A 22911-nucleotide genomic window follows, 5' to 3' on the forward strand; every position below is an offset into this window, starting at 1 on the left:
CGTGGATTTGAAATTAATTTGTCATCACCAATTTACAGGATGCACAAATGCATCTTCCACTGCTGGTACAGCTAGCACCTCTGTCCCCAACCAACCCTACTGTCCCCTCTCTACTGACCCACCCAAACTGAAAAGCTTCCCAGGCTGTCACAAAGCCATGAGAAAAGCTAAGAGCTAGCTAACAGCTGGATGGAAAAAAAATAGGCTTATTGTTGCTCCTGGGCTGATATTCCTTGTAGAGCAATGCTTTGCAGAAGACAACACCAATCCATGCTTTAGGGTGACACACTGTAAGCTACCAAGGTCACCAGCCCACTGAGATACCATTAAGTACCTATTTGGGCACAATTTTGTTCTTCAGTTTATTATGCAGCTTGGTCCACATGTTCTGAGTTTTTTCCACCACAGGATCCAATACCTACATGATCACACCATGGGTTTTCCACAGCCATCTTTGGCTGCTCCCACACAAGCCTCCCCAAGAACAAACTGTGCTGGGTTTGCTCCTCAGCCAAAAATATCTCCAGGACTAGTGCCTGATGTGCTCCAAAAAAAAAGGAGCCACTTCTTCAGTCAAAAAGAAGCAACAAAATAAAAGATTTCTCATCATTTCACCATTTTTGCCTAGCATTACAGCAGGATATTTAAGACATTGGGTTTGTTCTTGGTTTCCCATGAGATGGAAGGCACATGGCCCCAAACTTTGCTCCATGTTCTTGGCTTGGAAAGGGATGGCACTGGAAGCAAAGAGTTGTGGTAGTGAGAAGTCCAATGACTTGCACCTCATGGTGGTTCACTGTTCAGGGGACAAGCTGTAGCCTTACCAAAGGGTTCCTGGTTCTTTGTGCCAGACTTCGAAAACAACTGTGAAGTGTTTGGGGGGACAAACGATGCCATAGCTCTGCCACAGAAAGAACTCAGCCTATCACCCAGCACATTCCTCAGACAAAACAAGCAACTAAACAAAAAAACCACTCTGGACACTCTGGGCTCAGATTCTTAAAATAAAGGTCACAAAAGGAGACATTGTTCTTTTGACACCCTCCTGTCAATTTACATTAACATTACTTGATACAGAGCACTTTAAAATGGTATTTTAATACTGCAGAGTTCCTAAAAAAATGGGATTAAATAGGCATTCATACAGACAAATAGCCAGCTCCAGTACTAGAAATATTTCATCCTTAATTTTGAGCATGCTTGTGGCAGTTAATTATGTTACTTAATTGTTGGACAGCCACAACATAAAATCTGGAGATGTTCATCACTAGCTTCCCACTATTTATATAATAAATAAATTATATTTATTATATGCAGCTACTCAAAAGCTTCCTCAATTTTTAGTCCCAAAAGAAATACATTTAATGCCTCCAAGTGGGCTTCAGCTGTCCTTCACAAGGCTGGAATCCCATCCAGCCCAGCTGTCTGCACATCCTGGGCAACTCTGGAGTGGACAGATGGGAGTTTCAGAACAGGACGAAAAACCCCTTGAAGGATCACTGTGTTCCTGTAAACCTATAGACTACTGACCCCTGAGCAAAATTGGTTGAGACATGGAGCTCTCTGGGGAAAAACATCTGTAAATTAGAAGGGACGTGGTATATTTCACAGTGCTGCAGAACTACACAATCTATTCAACTTTCCCTAAGTGATAATTCATCAGTTTTGGCGTTGCTACAGAATATTCTGTTTCTTAACTCGTAACATACTGCATTTTTATCAGCAAAACCAAAACCAAGTAGGTATTAACATTTTAGTATCATCATTTTATACCTTAGATTCTGCTTTAATCTTTCATTTCACCCATAATAAATTTATGCCACATTTAGCTACAAAACCATCAGGACTGTGTGTTGGCTGCATGCAGATTACCCATAGCCAGTGGTGGAGAACATCAGGGTTATCATCCTGATGGGCATGAGAGTTGAGAAATGGAATTAGGGAGTCAAAAAATGAGACATTACAGAAAAGTCGTCTTAAAAATAGCAAGTCTATAATGATGAAGACCCTTTTCCACTGCTGAAGAAGCTGGATGACATAAATTAAAACAAGGTGTCATTATGTGTTGCTTGTAACACTGAATATGAAAACAAGAACATGACAAGTTATAAGATATGTACTGACTGCAAATTTGCACCAACTTCTTTCAAGGAAGGGGGCCTAGTTTACTAAGTTGAGATTGTGTTAACATCACTGGCTAATGTAAATGGCTACCTACTTGAATTACTCAGCATGCAAAATGAAAGCCATGAAAATATATTACTCTATCTTTAGAGGTGGAGTTTTTTCAGTATGCTTCTATAAGGCAAGTTCTTGTGTTTTTAAATAATGAGGCTTAATATCAAGTATTTCAGAGTATGATGATGCCTCATAATGATCACAAAATGACTAGGCACTGCATCCCAGTACTTGGATTGTATGCCATTTCCTATACATGAAAAATATAAATTATAGTTATTTCATATGGAGTTCCAAGCCTGATGCACTGGATCAAATTCATCCCAGGTGTAAAAAGGAGATCTGCAGAGGAGTCACAACCCACTATACTATAGTAAGTTTACCCATAAATTAAAGCAGTCATCCCAGAAGGTGCCAGAAGCAGGCATTGTGTTTTTTAATACCATTAAATGTGACGGCACACAAGGATGTCCCTTTAAACGCCTGCATAGCTGTGTAAATTATAGGAGGTAGGAAAACCAAACCAACCAAACAACGATTTTGCTCTGCTTTTCCCCCTATGATTATGCATTGTTGTAACTCTGCTTCAAGGGATGGCTACCATGAATTATCTTGTCTGAATCACAGGTGGTTACACAGAGCAGCTGGCAGGCTCAAAGCATCCCCAGCAGTAATTGGTACTCCTGCCTCTGTGACCCTGGTAGGCATCTGGAGTTCTTTTAATTTGTTTGTTTGTTTTTAAGGAAACCAAGAGAATTATCATTCAGTACTGTTTATTTCAGTTCCACTTAATGCTTACAAATGTGAGTATAGCTAGTGGGAGTATTTTGATGGAAGCATTTTCCCAGGAAAATATGTGATTTCCTCTGGAGGTTGTCTACCAGGATCCTCCTCTTAACACATTAACTTTGAATTACAGATATTTTTTTCCCAAATAGAAGCATTTGTCATGTTTCACATATTTTATGTTTCACATGTTTCACACAGTGTTTCAGCATTCTTAAAAAAGCTTCATAATTCTGAAATTTTAGGATACAACATTCAGATCCAGTTGCCAAACTTAATGTTGACAATAACACGTTGACATAAAGGTTGTAACATAAAAACAAATTACTAAAAGTTGATGTAGGAAAGAATTTAGGCGAGAGGTTTTTTGGTTGGTTGGTTTGGTTTTGACTTTTCTTTGGGGTTTTTTTGTGGCTTTTTTTTCACATGGTCTGAGAAAAAACAAAACAAAACATGAAAATGGGCAAAGGGGGGTAGTTTGGAGGATTCAGGATGCACCACAAGAAGCCTTCAGCTCTTCCAGGCTATTTCACATCTTTTGAATGAGAGCAGCAAGCTTCAATCTCAGTTTTAGGCTTTTTTTAAATAAGCAAGAACTACCAGATCTGAAGTCTGAAATAATTTCTATCACTAAGTGGTTTCACAACAGCATACATCTATCAAATTGTGTTATTTACATTTTTTTCCAGCAGAATCATAGAATCATAGAATGGCTGGGGTTGGAAGAGACCTTAAAGATCATCTAGATCCAACCCCCCTGCATGGGCAGGGACACCTTCCAGGTTGCTCAAGGCCCCATCCAACCTGGCCTTGAACACTGCCAGGGATGGGGCTTCCACAGCTTCCCTGCTCAACCTGTTCCAGTGTCTCACCACCCTACGAATAAAGAATTTCCTCCTAATATAAATCTGAATCTCCCCTTTTCAAGTTTCAAACCATTGCCCCTTGTCCTTTTGCTATCTGCCTGTAAAAAATCCTACCTCAGCTTTCTGTAGGCCCCATTCAGGTACTGGAAAGCTGCTATAAGGTTACCTCAGAGCCTCCTCTTCTCCAGCCTGAATCACCCCAACTTCCTCAGACTATTTTCATAGGGGAGGTCTGGATGCCATCCCTTCCCTCCAGTGTGTTGACTTCACCACAGTTTGGTGTTGCCAGCAAACTTGATGAGGGTGCACTCAATGCTACTGTCCATGATGCAAACAAAGGTATTAAGTAGCACCAGTCTGAGTACCAACCCTAACATATACTACATATATAGTATAACACACACACACACATATATATATATATATAGTATAACATATTCTTCTACATGAATAGTGCTCTAGTAGCTTCGAAATCTAATGAAAAGCAACAATATAGTACCCCCACAGTATTCCCTGTGCACTATTTATTCCAGCAACTTCTTTCAAGCTAGGAAATAATGTTTAGGCAGAAAGATACCAGAAAGAAATTCAGAGGCATTCACTGCAATAAGCATAAGCAAATATATTTGTAACTCTAAAAGCCCTGTAATTCTGCTTTCTGGCACCCAGCACAATCTTATTGCCCAACATTATACATATTTTAAACTCAGAAGGAGGAATATTGTGCTTGCTCTATTGAACTGCATCCGCAAAGAAAAGCAAATACACAGTTTTAGTTGCCAGGCTATGATTCAGTTGTAAAAAAGAGAGAACTGTTAATTAGCTGTGCTCTTACAAACTAAATATCTTTACAATTCAGAACAATCAGATTATTTATTAACTACATTTGAGTCATGAAGTTGGCTCTGCCACAACTTTATTTATGCACTGCCAAGAATATATTTATTTATTTATGCCAAGAGTAGTGAAATTTTGGATTTACTGCTAATTATCTATTAATGGCTTTTTTCCCCAATAAGTTTTTTTGTTTTATAGAGTAAATAAAAAGCCAGATACTTTTCTTTTTCTCTTCAACAAACAGAAAGAGCATATTTTGTGCACAAGCCTTCTATTAATATGACTGTCTATATTCCTTCAGTAACAGATGTATTTGCATTATTATGCACTTTATGTAAAGAGGTTTGTGAAATGCAAAGCAGCTGCACAAAGGAGATGATTGATAAGCACAAAAGATGCCAATTCTGGTGTTCTCTTATCTTGCTTAAGAATATAATGATCTATTTTTTCTTTCTTAGCATGCTGGTTACTGTCATTTGACTACAAAGGGCGTTATTTGGTGTTATTATAAAATAAAGCTGCATTTCCAAGTCATTGGGCCCAACATTCAAAAAATTCAGAAGCAAGATATTTGACAATGGGTAAATCCAAAAGCTGAAATCTTCTGAATTCATCATCACATCATTTTAGTCTCAAACTTTTTAAGCCATCATTTAAACACAGACATTAAAAGAACCTTTATGGGTGTAATTTTTTGCAATTGCTCTCCTTGCTGTATTGCTTTGGTTCTAAAGAAACTCTTTGTCTGTTCAAACATTGAAGAGTAGTTCTTCTCTAACTTGCCACATGGAGAAAATCTGAAAAGCTGCTTGGCTCTTTGGGAAGGCTCACCTGACTGACCAAGATGTTACCAACTCTCTGTATTGTAAAAGAAGCAGATGGCCCCTTCTAAAAGATCCAGACCCCAGATTAAAACTGGCATTTCTTCTCATACTGAACACTTAAACTGCAGAACTAATTGCCACAGACAGTTGTGAACTTCAAAACTGCTTGTACATGTTTGAAAAGTAAATTGGCAGCCCACCAAGAATTATAAACTACAAAGCCACCAGCTCTGGTTCGGGAAGTTCTTCAGCAATTGATTCTGGCTGCTGAAAAAGACAGGCTGCCAGGTTAGATGGACCTTTGGTTTCACCTGGTATGATCCATTTTATATTCTGATCTAAGCCAAGTGCCAATAACATCAACTCATTCCTGATGCAAAATCATAAGGAAACTTTCACCTCAGTAGTCACAAAGCATCCTTGCAGGCAGGATGCTCTTAGACTCAAATGCATCTTGCTCTGTCCTTCTGGGTCCTTTGCCCCTGATTTCTTGATATATGGGGTGGCTGAAGTCAAAGTAGCTCCAAAACCCCCAGACTTCCTTGCCAGGTGACTAAGGCATAGGTAAGTTTTCATGTTAGAGAGTGACCAACAACAACTGAGGTAAACCTGCCAGCTCATTTTAAGAAGCTCTGGATGAGTCCCTTAATTGGGAGCCTCTTCCCTGCCAGGGGTCTTCAGGGAGCATCAAGAACTTTAGGCAACCAGCTTGAGGCAAGTTCCTGCACAAGCCCATTGTGCTTTTTGAAGAAATATAGGATGAGATGTGTGTGCTTGGAGAAAGCAAAGCAACTACATCAGTGATCACTACGTGCTTGTGATAATGTAATTAAACAAATTGCAAAGGCCCTGATGAAGATTTCATCATATACTTTGTAAGAGCAGTATCATAAAATATCTTCACCTACACTAAAGTGATGCCCTATCTAAAGCCTTTGAGACCAGGGTATCACAAGAGCAGCAGCCACCCTGGGCAGGACAGGGAGACATTTCAGTAGCTTGTCTGCTATGGTGTGCCCTAAGGACATCAATCAGAGCTAAGATCCACCCAGACACCTCTCCTGTCTCAGAAGGGCCAGATGCCTGCAGGAAGAAATCCAGTACTATGGGGAACCATATGGTGACACTATCTCAGTGTCACTTTGCGTCCTCACTTCCAGCTGTCTGCGCTTTTAAACTCTTACCCTCCAAAGCCTTTGGGAGGGTTTTGTTTCAGGACATTGCCAACAGCATTTGCAAATCCTTTAAGAGCTTTTGAAGTTCCCCACAGTGGGTCAAAATCCATCAGCTGTCACCTCCTGTTCTCACTTCTCAGGCAGGGATCTACCCAGGGAGGGGAAGAGGATAGGTGACACAGCTGTAATGGCTTAAATACCTTTTAAGATCAACCAACACTCATAATAAATGTAAAAAGCAGTTAATGTAATGGATGTAACAACTTCCAGATGCTCCTTGGAGGTCGCATGTTGCAACCATGGTCTGTGAGTTAGACACAGTACTGAAGGTGCTGGGCAGAAGGGCTCCAAAAGTGCCAGGACACAGAGAAGGGCCCAGTATTTAGCAGCAATGGTGAAAAAAAGTGCTTCCTAATCATTCTCTCCTATTAGCCAAAATGAAAAGTATTTTTTGATTGATTTTTAAACCCATTCTCCTGTGCACTAACACCTGAAGCACTGCTTTAATTTTGTAATGATCCCTTCACCTGCATGGGCCTCCTGGCAGGAGAAGTACCTTTTTTCTCAGCTGAATTTCTACCCCATGGCTATTTTTTTTCTTTTTATTTTTAAACCTGCTGCTAACTTGGTTGAGATGGGAACAGTGAATCTCTTTGTATCATGACCCCAGGCATGATGGGTTCATACAAGGGTCTTGAGGAAAAGAAATCGCTGTAGGTGGGAACTTCCCAGAAATCTCCTCACCAGGATGGTACAGCCCCATTTTCCCATCCATTTTCCTTTTCAATCTCATCTGACTTCTTAAACCATACTTGGCTGCTCCACAGACCCCTCCAAAACTCTTTGTTGCTTGGACGCCTCTTTCCCAAGCTCATGGATCACAACAGAAGGACTAGAATTTCTCTCTGGCACAACAGAAATTAAACTGTATTCTCCTATAGGAGATAAATATCTATACTTTTAAATCTGTGGTTTTTAAATCTTTATATTTTACACATATAACTATCTTATATCTATCAATCTATTATTTTATATATATACATGTATCTTATAATGCCACCCTGAGATGAGATTCATGTTTGCCAAGTGCACACCACTTATGCAACCACACTGAAAATCTTTACTGCTTTGTGTCACAGACAAGTAAACCTTTTGGATCCTACATCCCAGTGCTTTCTCCTGAGATAATGAAAAAGAATTAGGTTAATACATCAGCAGACACTGAGATATTAGTGGAAGAGTGGTATTTTGAGCAAGGTATCCAACAAAGATGAAACATGACTCTTGTGTTCACTGAGAAGTTAAGTCAAGCACATTGAAAAAGCTTTTCCTAGACACAACTGTTCAGCCATGGTGAATGCTGAGAGAAATGTCAGGGAATTTTGTAAATTATAACTTGTTAGATAATCCCCAACAGGTGATTTGTAATGAGCAGAAATTTGTACATGTCAAAAGAAAGAGAAGAACATGCAGTACTAGACAGCAAGAGAGTACAGAAAATACCCCGTTTTATCACAAGAATCAAGATCAGTTGGAGAAGCAGCATCTATTTCACAAAAATAAAAAATGAAAAAAAAATTAAATCAATTGCTGCCTCTTCAAAGCATCAGCCTTCTGCCATGTGCCACCGCTCTTTCACCCCATGGTCTGGAGCTCCTACTAGATCACAAAACTGGGTGAGACCCCATAACAACAGATTTAAGTGCAATATATGATGTAATATATACCCTAACAGTAAGGAGACAATGGCTCCAACTGCTCCTGCTTTGGTCTGGCCTATGGGAAACCCAGTTTCTGAAGGAGAAAGAGCCCTCTCTTCTATTCCTAAAGATTCACTTTTCTGTCATTGTTTCTTCCCTCAACATTCTCCAGAAGACTGTCCACTGAAGACTAAAGAATGTTTTACATCTGATGAGATGGATGTATGGCCACTCCCAAAACATCATCTCTGGAGAGGGATGCAGTGCCATCCAGACAGATGCCCTTGTGCCAGGATTCATCTACGTGACACCATCAAAGCAGCACATCGTCATTATTAGATTTTTTTTGCATATGCATTGAGTTCTTTGCCCTAATTTATTTGAATGAATTATTGCTTGCCCATTGATAGTAATAATTATTGTAAAAACTCTTATAAAATATTTTCTTTCCAATTAAGAAAACATGAGGAAAAAAATCTGATTGTTGTTACACTTTAACTACGTAATGCTGTACTGTAAATTATCTATCTGCTATTTCTGCACCAATTAGCCAGGAACATAAGAAAGCACTGGGGCAGCTGAGAGCCCTGAGCATTGCTGTCAGATGATGTGGTTGATGATTTCACTACTTGTTTTGCTCCTGCTTGTGTGCAATGGGATACTGTGAAATAACATGTGCCATCTGGTGTGAGTGCAACAAAAAAATGACATAGATCACCACCTGATGTCTGTGTCAGGATATATATCTCTGTGTGCTACCAGAGATTTGTTATCTCCCTGCTCTGCAGAACTGTGATGAATGAACACTGCAAATAATATTTTATATTGTCTGTACAAAATGTCTTTTAATTGTTACTATGTCCTACACACAGGAAAGCTCAAGATACAATTTAATAGCATATAATTAAGTATTGCTAAGCAAGTCCTGGTGTAGTTTTGAAAAATTAGTCAAACATGAGAAATAAAGTACACTAAAAAAAAACATTTTATCTGAAGTTCTCAGATCTAGCTGTATTTCACACATGTAGTAGAAACATCCCAAAGGTTTACCAAGTTGATGAACAGTCATGTCTTACACAGTACTGAAAGATACAGTTTATGTTATTGTTAGCAACTAGCAATTTATCAAGTGACTGGATGCTTCAGCTGACAATATTTTCACAATATTCAATTCAAATCTGGCTATAGAACTACTGAGCTTATTAGCAAGCTCATTCACAAGCTGGAGGTAAAGTAGTTTAGGTATGCTGTCTCTCTAGCAATAAATGTGTCTGTATTATAATTTCTTCACATGCGAGAATGTACTCTCCATTATTTTCTCTTTAGTTTCAGAAGATCCAACTTATTATGTAGTTAATATTTAAATACATGCAGATAAGTATTTACTGCAAACTAATCCCAGGCTAAGGCAGTCAGCCAAAGTATTGTATTTGAAATGCTAAGAAATTCTCACCATAGAATCATCAAATTCTTTTGGTTAGAAAAGACCTTTAAGATCACCAAGTCCAACCATTAAGCCAGCACTGCCAAGGCCACCACTGAACCATGCCCCTCAGCACCACATCCACATGGCTTTTAAATCTGCTTAGGGATGGTGATTGTGTCACTCCATGCTGGTGTTGCCTGGATCTACAACTGTTTAGTCATGCAAGGTTGGAAATCCCTTTTTTTCTGCATATCAGGTTTTCTTCATCAGATGGTTTTGGCTGGCATGTTAATATCTGCTCTCCCAATTAAGAGGATATTTCAAGATGTTTGGTGTTTGTTAAGAAATATACCAGCTCCATGAGTCAAGTTTCTGTGAGGCTCTTAAATTCAGAAAAAAACCCCAACGTTTCCATCTTAAGTATTTATGGTGAAAAAATTTAAAATTATAGTTTATCTCCAATTTGACAGAACAAAAGTAACTGAAATTAGGACGTTTATTTACTATCCACATTGGTTTATAATTAAGGTATATATCTGCATGGGCAAGACTTGAGTTTTGCTCTGGACACTTCTCCCTTTCTGGCTGCCAGAAATGACAAGGAATTTGGCCTTCAAATGTTTTGGCTTCTTCGTTTTGGAAGAAGGCTGATTTAGGAGGGACTGACCACATTATTACAGCATCAAGAGAAGCCCAATAGCTGTTATACTCAGGTAAGTACCCAGGATGGGATGAACTGTTTGTCCACTAAGATTAATGGGGGCCCCAAATTCCTTCAAAGAGTATGTTTTACTATTCCTGTTCTTATTCCTTCCAATGGAAAGAAAACATATTTTTACCATCAGTTGAATATGGATTAACAGTTTGACTTCTTTTATTTCAAAGTGAACACTCAAATTAAAAATCTTTACAGAAAACAGGTCACAGTTTCCACCTCCATCAGAATATAGAAGACAATATAAATCCCATCATTGCTTCCCTGCCTTCAGCTGTCTACCCCATATCAAGAAGACCCCAATTATGCTCTTACAGTTCATGAGAAACACTCCAGAGTTGCAAGAGGTCAAACATTTTGACCTTCACATGCATTGTCATGGAAAACAGTGCAAAGAGAAACTATTTTCTGATGTCTGCAAACACAGGAAGATCTAAATTTGGCCACTCAGCTGCAGAAGAAATCTTGTTTCCTCAGTAAAGTGCAGCCTTGCTGCAACACACACCATCAAGTGACAATTCCCAACTACAGAAGCATAAACCCTCTCCCCTGTATCTTTCCAAATTGCAAGAACCCTCTGAAGGCAGCAGAAATCCTTGAAAAAATATCTCAACACAGGAATCACGGAATACCAGACTGAAGAGGGACCTTAAGGATAATCTGGACCAAACTTTGTTTGGCAAAAACACGGTCTAGATAAGATGACACTGCACTGTTGTTGCTCTTTACATTAGAGCTAAACCATAAGAATTACTTACCCTTGAAGGGCTTTTTCTCCAAACCAGTCTCCCTTCCCTAGAGTACGGAGAAACACTGGATCTTCACTGGGGGAGTCTTCACGAGTAACATTCACCTGTTGAAAAGTTAAACCCCAACAGCATTTAGAAAACTTTTAATTAAAAAGTAATCCCTGTTTGTTCACAAAGGGATTTGTCATCTCCCAGATCTCTCAGGAAAAGCTATGGACCATAGCCCTCCTGGGAACTATGTAAATGTCCAGAGTCCTGCACTCTTCTTTCAGCATCACCAACCAACCAACCACCCAAGAAAATGAGCAGTTATTTTCCCATAAGGCACCTACTACCCTTGCAAAAATGCAATACTTGTGTTCTTTGTAGGCTTTAAGTCTAAAAATGGAGTTGGCTGTATGAGCACAGTCATTGCACATATGGAGTCAGTAGCAGAAATTGTTTCAAAATATTTTCAGTGTATCAGACAGACACATGGCATGGGCTTCTGTTAGTTTTGTTCCACATGATTTCTTGTGTTGCTAAATTAACTTAAGGAAAAGGAATAACAAAAACAATCTACATTTAGAAATAAGTTGAAATGAAACGGTCTGGATCACTACAGAATGAAGGATGCCTCCTCTCCTTTTTGCTATCTCCCAAATATAGGGAGGAGACAACTCTAGCTGGAGACAAAATCAAATACTTCCAAAGAAATTTAAAGGAAAAAAACAAATTTTTTTTCCATTTTTGCACTGAAAAAGAAAAGCAATTACTGCTGATGGAAAGCAGACTTTCTATCCACTGTAACACCATATAACCTAGTGTAAGTCTAAGCTGAAACTGGCACTACAGCAACAAGATAACTTCACATCTATGAGTAATGATTTCCTATTACTGTGGTGTCTTTTTTTATTTTCTGAAACACTGTCAGAAGAAAAATAGTAATTGACCACCTTAACACTCTTGGCCCTGATTTCCTGTGCCAGTATGAGACATAAATTCCAGCTGCCATGAAATGACAAATCTCTGACATCCTGCTGGGTGCTGAAGGTGGCATCACACACAAAGGATGGGAAAGGCTTCATGGAAGATCAATATTGCTGTTAACAGCCCTCTTTAAGAACAATTTCTGCCCTTTCAGCTGTTGTCAGAGGTGACTTATACCTCCTACAGTATGAAAAGATAGGGGAAATATACCCCCTTGCTATTAGTGCATCATGGGGATCATCTCTCCTAACATCAATCATTTATAAGTCTAGTTGTCCAGACTCTGCCTCTGGTCAGTGGAGAGGGACAGGCATTGCCAAAGCCTAAGTTATCAAAAATCTAATTGGTATGAGCAGCCCTCTGAGTACCTCACATACATACATCTGCTTCTCCTTTTCAGCCATTGAGCTTCAATCACTACTTTTGCAGAAACAAATTCAAAAAACTAAAATCTGGGATGTCAGATGTGTCCTTTCAGATTTTAAGACCCTGCAGTTTAATTTCACCATTAAATTTACCATTGTGGCCCATGCTTTCTCCTATCTCTTCTATGGATCCTAAAACCAGTGGGTTTCAGCCATTAATGAGGTGAATGCCATCTTATATTTAATATCTGGAGTGACTCATTGAAGATCAGATGAGCACAGGGAACTTGTAATGGATGAGCCAAGAAGATCTGTAGCTGGTGAAAAAAAAACAACTTGGAAAATCAGAACTTTAATAATTTAAGATCTTTCTCCATGACCCCTGGTAATCCTAAACTACAGATGAGGGGACTGTGATTTCTACATGGTTCAAAGCAGTGATCCAAGTGAATAGCCACTTGCACCACCTGGCCTTAAACTGGTTCCATGCTATGGCTTTTAAGGAAAAAATGTACAATGTCACAGCACAGCACACAGCATCTCCAGGCAAAGGCAGGGTACAGAGCAGGCATAAGGGACTAAGCTGTTCTCATCTGACATGCTATTCAATAGGTTTGAGCATGCAGAGTGTTTCAAACACACTTTTGATTTCTATTCCATTGGACTTGAGGAACCACGCTATAATAAATAAGCTGAATAAGATCAGGAGGGGAATTAAGTGTAGATGGAGCTGAGGGAGAAAATGGGGAAAAGATTTTTGCTCCTAAAAGAAATATCCATGGAGTACAGGCTGGAAAGAAATGGTGCTGAAGTGTAAGCATTTCTGAGAAGTGCTGCACTCAGAAATATAAAAAAATCTTTGTTCACTTGACTGTCACTACAGACATTCTTGACATAAAAGGCAAGGCAGGGTTTTTATTAAAAGTAGCTTTCACTGATAGAAGTCAGGTGATGCTGTTGGATCTGTGTACCTGTGAGGACACAGGCACATGAGCTGCAGCCAGCTTCTGGCTTGTTAAGCTGCCTGGGATGGGTTTTAGAATGGGACATTTTGTACCCCAGCCCAAGAAAGTCCTAAGCAGTACAGAATAATTTGTTAATTCTGTATTTCGTTATTTATTCTGCGTGTCACTGCTGAGGCTCTGTTCCTCCTATCCTGGGCTCTTGTCACCCACTGCATAGCTCTTATAATACAGACATTTCAATTAAATCACTCTCCACCTGTCTTCTATCAGACACTGATACATCTTTTGAAAATCAAAAACTTGGTAAAGGAAACTGAGTGTAATTTAACTGTCTCTGGGAATTTCTGTCAAGCCACCAGGATCCAGCTCAAGGGCTGGGAATTACTCAACAAGACCACTTGTGTTAGTTTGTTTTAGTTCCCTTTTTCTTGCTTACTGAAGTTTTTAAAAAGTAGCAAATGTCAGAGATAAAGCTAGAGAGCATCACAAGCAGGACTACAGAGCTCTGGAGCAATGGATGGGTTTCTCCTTCATCCTACAGGTCAGGTGTAATGGCTTCAGAAGGAGTGGATGGACTATGCAGGGCAACAACTGGCTGCCCAATTGGTGTCAACAAGAGGGATTTGGTTATTACTACCAAAGGACTTTCTACCTGTACATCAAGGAATTCTATTAAGGGATTAGATCTGCCTGACCAAGTGGGACAAATGCATCATTGCCAGCAGGACAGCCTCCCCAACTTGATGGGGAGGCAGGCACACCTGCCTATTATTTAGGGGGGAAAAAAAGCCTTTAAAGAGTGCATCATGGTTGCCCTTAATCTTGGAGACAAGGGATTATTACTTCTGAGTGTAAGAAGCAAAAAGGCATAAGGGTTTACCATCAAACTTGGCTGTCTGCAGTCCATGATTATCTTATTCATCTGAAAGGGCATTTTTTGTTTTTCCTGACAAAGACTGACTCCCAGAGACAGAGAGTGAAAGCTGATAATGAAAAATCTAGTTTGAACACTTAAGAGCTGACAGATGCCTTAGGAAACATCCCACCAGTGTATAAAACACTCACCCACACTCTGCCTGTAAGGATGCCACCAGGTTTTGCTACCCTCAATTAGGCAAGACCAACATTAATATGTGTCCTGGTGCAAACATCAGATCCATGAAGAGTTAAACCAGAAGACTAGAGCTGGCCCACTTTGAAGCATATTTATTAATTTGTGTTTACTTTCAATCTATCCCAACTCATTTGAAATGGGAAATCACTGTGTATTCCCTTGAATATCTCCATCCTGCTACATGAAAAGAAGCCAAATGTTTCTCAAGTGTAATAGCATTAGGCCAGTTAAAAAAAAAGAAAAAATTGAATGGAAGGAAAAAACTCTACAAAATCCCAACAGGATTTTAGGGGAAAAGGGCTCATTTTCCCAGTGAACAGTAGAGGCCTTTTTTCCTTCCCCAATGAGATCATTCTTCTCTGTCTTCCTATTATTTAATTTGGGAAGTTGAGAAGCAATAGCCATGGGAATGAACACTGTAAGTCAGCAGTGGAAAAGGGATACTTAACAAAGAAAATGTTGATTACTGTAGGTTATACTGTTAAAAAAAACTGAGCTTTTTGGTCATTTACCAAAAGACTCAACAACTGTTTTCAAGCCCCAAAGTGCTCACTGTGAGCACATGTATAAAACAGCATGAGATCTAATTTTTGCTCTTCAGGCAACTCTTTCCTACTGATAAAGCACCAAGAAGTTTAATTAAATGTCAAGTGTTGCAACATTTGTGCCTTAGGGAAGGAAAAGAGAAAACACTTCCTGGCTCTGAATTTCAAGAGTGCATCAACACCATCACCAATGTCCAATTACCCTGCTAAGGGAGTCAACTTACCTTCCCTTTGCTGATTATGAAGAAAGTGTCCCCTCGGGCTCCCTGTCGTATAATATACTCTCCATTTTCATAGTGTGTCTGTTAAAAAAAAAAAAACATATATTAAGATGAACAAACAGAATATAAGACTGTTATTCAGCAGATAGCTCAGCAGTTTTGACAGTTAATGTTATGGAAACATAAGCCTGGACCAAGTTTATCCAAGGCTGACATTGGCACTGGTTTAAAAATTGTCCTATGTCAAGGAATATAGTAATTAAAATGGAAAAATTTATGGCTTGCCCATTTTTCTTCTTACTATGCTACTCCCAGCTTTCACCCAGACAAATTATCCTCTCAGCCTAAATCAATTTATACTAAGTAAACCACACAGAGGTATTTTCAGTGGAAAATACAGTACACAAAATAAACTGCAATAATATGTCTGTTGTAAAAATAGTTCTTTTCCTTTTTTTTTTTTTTTTTTTTTTTTTTGTTGGTTTTGGTATTCTTCCAGCTTTCCTAGCAACTGAGTTATTCAACAAGTATTTTTTGCTATTCTGTTATTATAGTAGCTTAATCCATCTTTTTGGCTTGTTTTGTGGACGAATTCCTTGCTAAATTTATGTCACAGCTTTTCAATATTTGCATCTAAACTTAATATAGGATAGCTTCATCCCTTCTGCTAATCCCATCAAACCCAACATGCATTTACACTTAAAAAAAAAAAAAGAAAAAAGGCTGGTATGATGTAAATAAAGACTCTGCATTCATACTAAGCCCCCCCAAAACCCTGTCATATTCTTTAGAGATGCTCTACCCCCTGCAAATGCAACAAGCATGAGGCTGAAGGTCAAGCAGAAGCAGCAGAATGCTAACAGCTTCCCACCCAATGACTTTACCCACATGTCTCAATGACTGATGATTTTTTTTTAAATAAGGTCTCCTCTAAGAGCTGCAGGCATTAGGTCTGCTGTGCCCTAGCACTGATTTGTGACAAAACCACCCAAAAAACCCCCTGTGCTCCAGCTTGGGTGCCATTTAAAACTACACTAAAGCACAAAGCCCCAGATTTTTAAATCCCAGAAGTATGTATAAACTACAGCAAAGATGGATTTGAGCTAAAACAGAGGAATTAATCAGAATCCTACCATCTGGATAAGCTTGATATTTTCTTTCAAGTTTATTTTACTGTCATGCTTTTATTTATTTCTCTTTTTGGTGCCACTTACAAACTGATAACAGATTCCAACATGAAAATAAATAAGTAAAGGCTCAAGTAAATGAATATTCTACAGCTGAGAAAAACAACTCCTTACTTTGCAAGCACTGGGCATATGGGGATACTAGTGACAAGCATTGACCTTAGGGGAAAAAAAAAGAGATATCAAAGCAAATTATATTATGGAATTAACTTAGTTCTTAAAATAAAATATAAATAAATAAAAGAATATAAGTATGATAGGCTGTGGGTGTTTATAGCACCCTAAAAAAAATTGAATAAATTAAATCAAAGTCAAAACACTATATTAGTAACCGAAACTCTTCACTCTCCAGAAGATTAATAAATAAAAAAGCCACAAAATTCTCTATCAAAATCACAAATACCAATTATTATCATGTCAGTCTTTAGTGGGGTGGGTAAGGAAGACTTATGGGTTGCCCTAATGTGTCGAAATGGGAAAAGGGGAAAAACGCCTGGAGGAGACCATGAATACAAACTCAGTTTTACTTCCTATGTGGGATATTTCTGGATAGCAGAATTTGAGGATGCACATTTTTGAGCATCCAGGTTGAGGGTCCTTTAAAGGATCTGATTTTATAAGGTGGTGGGATCATGCTCTCTCAGGTGGAATCTTGTAAACACCAAAAAGGTAATGATTGAAAACACTGGTCAAAAGGCTTCCAATTTTAGTAACAGCAATTTATACTCATAGACATAAAATGCTACTGCTTATATGATTTTTGTGCAATTTGAAGCTGATACTGCCTTACAGATGACTCCCAACTGCTGGCCAAATAACATATTCCAAACAACAAAACCTTCTTCCTAAAATGCTGTTTCTTGGTCTTGGTTACAACTGCACCAACTGCTTAGATCAAGACTCAGCCCTTCTGCCCTAGCTGATTCCTACCTCTGAACCAACCCCACTGAAATTCCCACCAACGAGCTCTCCCAACCCTTCCCACCCAGACTCCCACACAAGGAATGGAAGGAGAATTAATCTGAGCATTGAAGGATCTGAAGCTGCCTCTTACTTCAGCATGTCTTGCCTACTGTTTTGTTTCTTTTTTTTTTTTTTTTTTTTTCTGCTTGGGTTCTCACTTTATTCAGAATACTGCAGCATTCAAATGATATTCCTCTAGTCCTACCTTGAATTCCCAACCACACAAAACTTTCATTTTGCTTGACCTCTTCCTCATCAACATCTCTCTCCACACCCCTCTTGCTGTCCACACCTCCACCTTTAGGTATTTCAGCCCATTTTTTCAGCTTCTTTCACAAATCAACTCATCCGTGTGCTTCAACTTTCTACTAGAATTCTTTCTGTACATTTAGCCTGAAAGCACTGCGTGAAGCAGGCAAAGTGCTTAAGTGTTCGCTGACAACATATGCAAATATAAGTAATTATAACCCTTTTGCTTTTAGCCAGCCAGGTACAAGGTAGCAAAACATTTCCAGGTCCATACAGTACCATTATACCCAGTCATCTGAAGAAGCACTTGGGGAAATGTTGCCCATATTCATGGTACAGCTGATTTTGTACTTTAGCAACACGAGCTGCATTTCATCCAAGGAAAAACAATCCAAGAAAAATAGAACATCAATAATTCCTACAGCTTTACAGTGGTGTGGTGGCACCCACAAAAGAATCATATTTGATTTAGAGTCATAGAACCACAGAATGGTTTGGGGTTGGAAAGAACCTTAAAGGTCATGAAGTCCCAACTCTCCTGCCATGGGCAGGGATGCCTCCCAGTAGACCAAGCCCCATCCAACCTCACTATGAACATTTCCAGGGATGGGGCAGCCACAGCTCCTCTGGGCAACCTGGGCCAGTTTCTCACCACCCTTACAGTGAAGAATTTCTCCCTGATATCTCAATATCCCCTCATCCAGTTTGAAAGCATTGCCCCATGTCATATCACTCCATGCCTTTGCAAAATGACACTCCCAGATTTTTCTGTAGCCCCTTCAGGTGCCCTAAGGTCTCCCCGGGGCCTTCTCTTCTCCAGGCTGGACAACCCCAAATCTCTCAGCCTGTCTCCAGCACAGAGATGCTCCAGCCCCTCTGAGCACCCTCGTGGCCTCCTCTGAACTCACTCCAACAGCTCATCTCCTTCCTAAGCTGGGGACTGCAGAACTGGAGATAAAAAAAGAATTGCAGTAAAGCAAGGAGGTTCAATGTGTCCTAACTAGCTTTTCCCACAGCTGCTTCTGGACTTGCATTTGCAAGATTAAACTCAACAGCTAAGCTCTAGAAAGCTGATGAAAACCAGACTCTGTTGAAGGGGAACCTTCTGATGGAGAGAACAACAATTTGTTGGTGGCATCTTAAATTTGACCTGCAAATGCTGGTCAAATCATTTCCAGAATGCCTTTAAAATAGGTAACAAATAATTCTATTCCATCTCAGCAGTCAGAAGTGATAAAAAGTTATGCACGAGTTGGACACCCCACATTTGGGCTTAGAACTTTAATCTTCATGAGTTTGGGTTTTCTCCCAAGAAAAAGGGACTCTGGATAGAACATTGTATTTCCAGAGTCAATAGCAAAATTCAGTGATGAAAACTAATTTAATATCAAAGGTAGATTTCAACAAAACCGAAGCATCACATCAGTTTTTGGGCAGACACAGCTCCTCCAGGCCAAAACAAATTAAAGCAGAAGACTCTGGGACAGCTGACCAGACTGTATTAACAATTACATCTTCTTCTTTCCAGCAGCAAACGGGAGCTGAAATCCAGTGTGAAAATGGAATGGAGAAAACCCAAACAAAAATGCAGGCTGCAGGAATACAGCTAAGGGAGAAATAACAAGGAAGAAAAAGGAATAGTTACAAAGGTCTTGTGTGTGCAGCAGGGGGAAAAAAGGTTATAAGCTGAGGCATCCAGGTCCCAGTTTGGCATCAAAGTCTGAGATTTGGCACTCAAGAAAACAGCAATGACAAAGCCAAGAAATTACTGCTGGGAACACTCATACACCAGCCAGCCACAAATGTATATTTTATAAGCTTTGGCAAATAGAGATAATGGATCAGCTTCAATGAATTATAAATGCCATAAAATTTAGAGTATTTTTATGCTAAGTAGACTACTGTTTTATAAAGTAACACTGGGCATGTAAGGCACTTCTCTACAGAGCAAGTGTTGCTTTAGCACCTCTTGAATAGCCCCCCCGCCCCTACATACAGAGTACCTTTTTTCCTATTTAATAAACATTATTCCCAGTCTAAACCAGTAAGGGGCTGTGTCATTAGCAACTCAGGAATGTCCAAGCAGATGCAGCACGCAAGCCAAGCCAGTGACCCAAACACTCTTGCACTTATCAGAGTGCTCCAATAAGAGGTCTCTTCCTAAGAAAATAAGTGACAAAATTACAATAATTGATTTCTAAACGTGACTTGCTTTTTCTGGTTTTTTTTTTTTTTTTTTTTTTTTGCCTGTTTCACACATCTGAAATTAAATATTGAAGGTATCCTTAAAAAAGAAAGTTTCATTAATACTAATGGCTTTGATTTCAGTAACTGTTCTCTGCATGTTTTAACTCCTATAATCACTTAAATCACTCATAAAATAGAAGTTTCAAATCTTGCCAGTGAAGCTCAACTCTGAACCAAAGCCATGGCATCATATTTACAGAAAGTTTGTGTCAGGCAGGAAAAAAGCAACAAAACAAAGCTCTAATGAGCTCTCTTAGGGAAAAAAGAATAGGTCATTATCTAAAATCTTTTAATAGAAAACAAACCCAAAATACATAGAAGCAGAAAAAAGTCATGTATGTATTGCATAAACTCAAATTTCTCTTAAATCTACTTAATCAACATCAAGCTTGATAGAAAGGGGGAAAATATAAAAGCAAAATTGTAAAAGCAGCCCAATTAGTTATTTCCAAGTCCCTGAAGTGTTTCTCAGGTGCAAGCAGAAAATTTCCACCACCTCAGAGCAGCCCATCCTCTGAGCCCCTGTGTGGCCCACCAGCACAAGTGCCTCTCCTAGAGATCCTCCAATTTGCTCAGTAGTAGCAGCCTTCACACCTTCTATAAGAATCTTTTTTAACCCTTTCCCCTCTTGCCAATTTTACTTAAATCGAATAAAAATTTGTGTGAAAGGGGGAGAAAAAAGTGTAGCTGTGGGTTTGATAGGGAAAGCTCCAGGATGGGCTCCATGTATCCCACAGAAGAGAAACAGGGAGACATTAGCTGCTTTTCTGCATCCCTCTGCTTTTGACATGAAAACACCAAGTCCTCACCAACCAAAACCTTCCATTGATACAAGACCCAAACAAATGGGCTTATCTGAGCACACATTCAAGCCTGACAGGTGGTCTACACCCAACGAAACAAAACTTTGTTGGGAGCAGCTCAAACACAGCAGCTCAGATGGACACCCCTCCAAGGGTGGCTGGAGGCACACACAAGATCTGGGCACTGCGTAGAACCAAGCCTTGTGCCATCACCATCTGTGCTGACCACAAGAGCTTCAGATGCCTTCTGCTTTTGTCCCTCCTTATGTTCCACCACATTGTGATGAACTCCTCCTCCACAGCATGCTAGGGGACACCTTACCCACCCTACAGAGAAAACATGAGCTCTACAACTTCAAACACATTATGTTTTTGTCCACCAACTGTTGTCAACTTCAACTGGAGCTTCTGTTCCCAGCCATCACCAAAAACTGACCAGTTTTTAAAACCCAACCAAGTATTGACACAGGCTCCGTGAAGAAACCTCAATGCTGGAGACCAACCCAATCATTAAACTTCAGAAAACCTCATTTTCCCTCCAGCTGGATGCCTTTGATCCTGTGTTTATATTGAGAACATTTGGAAATAGGTGGAAAATGGAACATGTGTTTGGAGTGCCACATAACCCATGTTGACAAGAGCACTAAAAAAAACCCTGCAAAAGGTCATGTCAGGGCAGCAGAAACAAAAAGGTGGCTTTGGAACAGGGAGTTTCACCAGGTTTGCACCACAGAAACCAGTGGGAGTAACACAGGTTATTGACAGCACTCAATGCATAATCCATCTCCTCCATGGTATGTTTAAAAAAACAAAACCCCAAAATATCTAAATTTGTTATTTTGCTGGCAGATAAAAAAATATACACAGAACCATCAGCAAAACTCCAAATATAGGAAGCTTTCAAAATACTTTTGATCCTGTTTTGGGCTTTCAAAACCAAGTGGGATAATATTTATATTCTGTATTGAATTCCCTAGGAATCACAAAACTTTGCTCCCCTGGTTTAACTATGCATCTTGTTCACATAAATTATCCCAAAATGCTGCTCCTTTATATAGTCAAAGGGCAAAATTACCATATTGTGATCTGCTCTCCTCACTTATCCTGTGAACAAGTTTTGACACCGGAGATGTCTCAATACCCCTCCAAGAAGCAGCTGAATTGAAGTGGAAAATATGCATCATTGATGGGGATTGAGGATTAACTCATGCCTTTTAATGCCTTTTAAGACCTTTACAGAGCATGGAACTTTCACAAAAGCAAGCAGATAAGGAAAGATAAACCCAATAGATACAGGATGCTGCTGAGCAGCTCATCCCATGACCACTTTCCACTAGACACTGCGCGGTAGGGAAACACAGATAGGCCCATGGGAGATATCACAACAGGGAATGATACGCTATCAGCACACCTCCACTGTCCCAAATGGCTGGGAATTCAAGCTGGAAACTTGTGAATCACCCTACAGCAACCTTGGGTTGCAAACCCCCATCTTCAGATTCAGCTGGCACTGAGCTGCTTTCTTCTGCAGGAAGTTCTTTGTCTCACTAACAGATTCAAAAATTTCTCTTCCTTCTTAAAAAAGAGCCTATCTGAAGGCAAACCAGGGATCTGAATGGATATATTTTCAAATCAAGCTCTTTTCTAAGAGCTACAGGAGACCACTGCCTTGGTGGAACCTGATGGTAAACATTTTATTTGTGCTGCACTGATTCACTGTGACTTCTTAATGGACCGTGACAGCAGTAAGAAAACAAATTGCTCCCAGGCACATTTTGGACAGTCCAGGTGTCCTCTCCAACTGTGGCTTCTGTTGCAAGATGAACCTCTCTTAGGGTACGACGCTCCAAGGTCCAACCAGGTGTTCCAGCAGAAACTCATGAATAGTGCTCTGAGTCTGAGCCCTCAGGATTGATTAGCCCAGATCAGTGCTATTGCTCTGAGAGCGACTGACCTCTCTGCTGGCTTGCTCAGTCCTGAGCTGAGCCTGTGCTTCAAGCCTCACCTTTTATTGGCCCCCTAATCCT

At 39.7% G+C, this 22911-nt stretch overlaps 1 protein-coding gene across 5 annotated transcripts in view; it reads right to left on the reverse strand.

The window, feature by feature from the left end:
• PRKG1 (protein kinase cGMP-dependent 1) overlaps positions 1 to 22911 on the reverse strand; it is a 453965-nt gene that overhangs the window by 92909 nt on the left and 338145 nt on the right. For all 5 annotated transcript variants that reach the window (XM_008502063.2, XM_030453519.1, XM_030453516.1 and 2 more), the window contains exons 6-7: positions 15439 to 15516; positions 11266 to 11360 (exon numbers count right to left, since the gene is read on the reverse strand). In XM_008502063.2, the coding sequence (XP_008500285.2) occupies positions 11266 to 11360; positions 15439 to 15516 (173 nt within the window). The remainder of the gene's footprint in view (positions 1 to 11265; positions 11361 to 15438; positions 15517 to 22911) is intronic.

This window comes from Calypte anna, chromosome 6 (assembly GCF_003957555.1).
Source record: "Calypte anna isolate BGI_N300 chromosome 6, bCalAnn1_v1.p, whole genome shotgun sequence".
In the NCBI taxonomy this organism is placed as follows: Eukaryota; Metazoa; Chordata; class Aves; order Apodiformes; family Trochilidae; genus Calypte; species Calypte anna.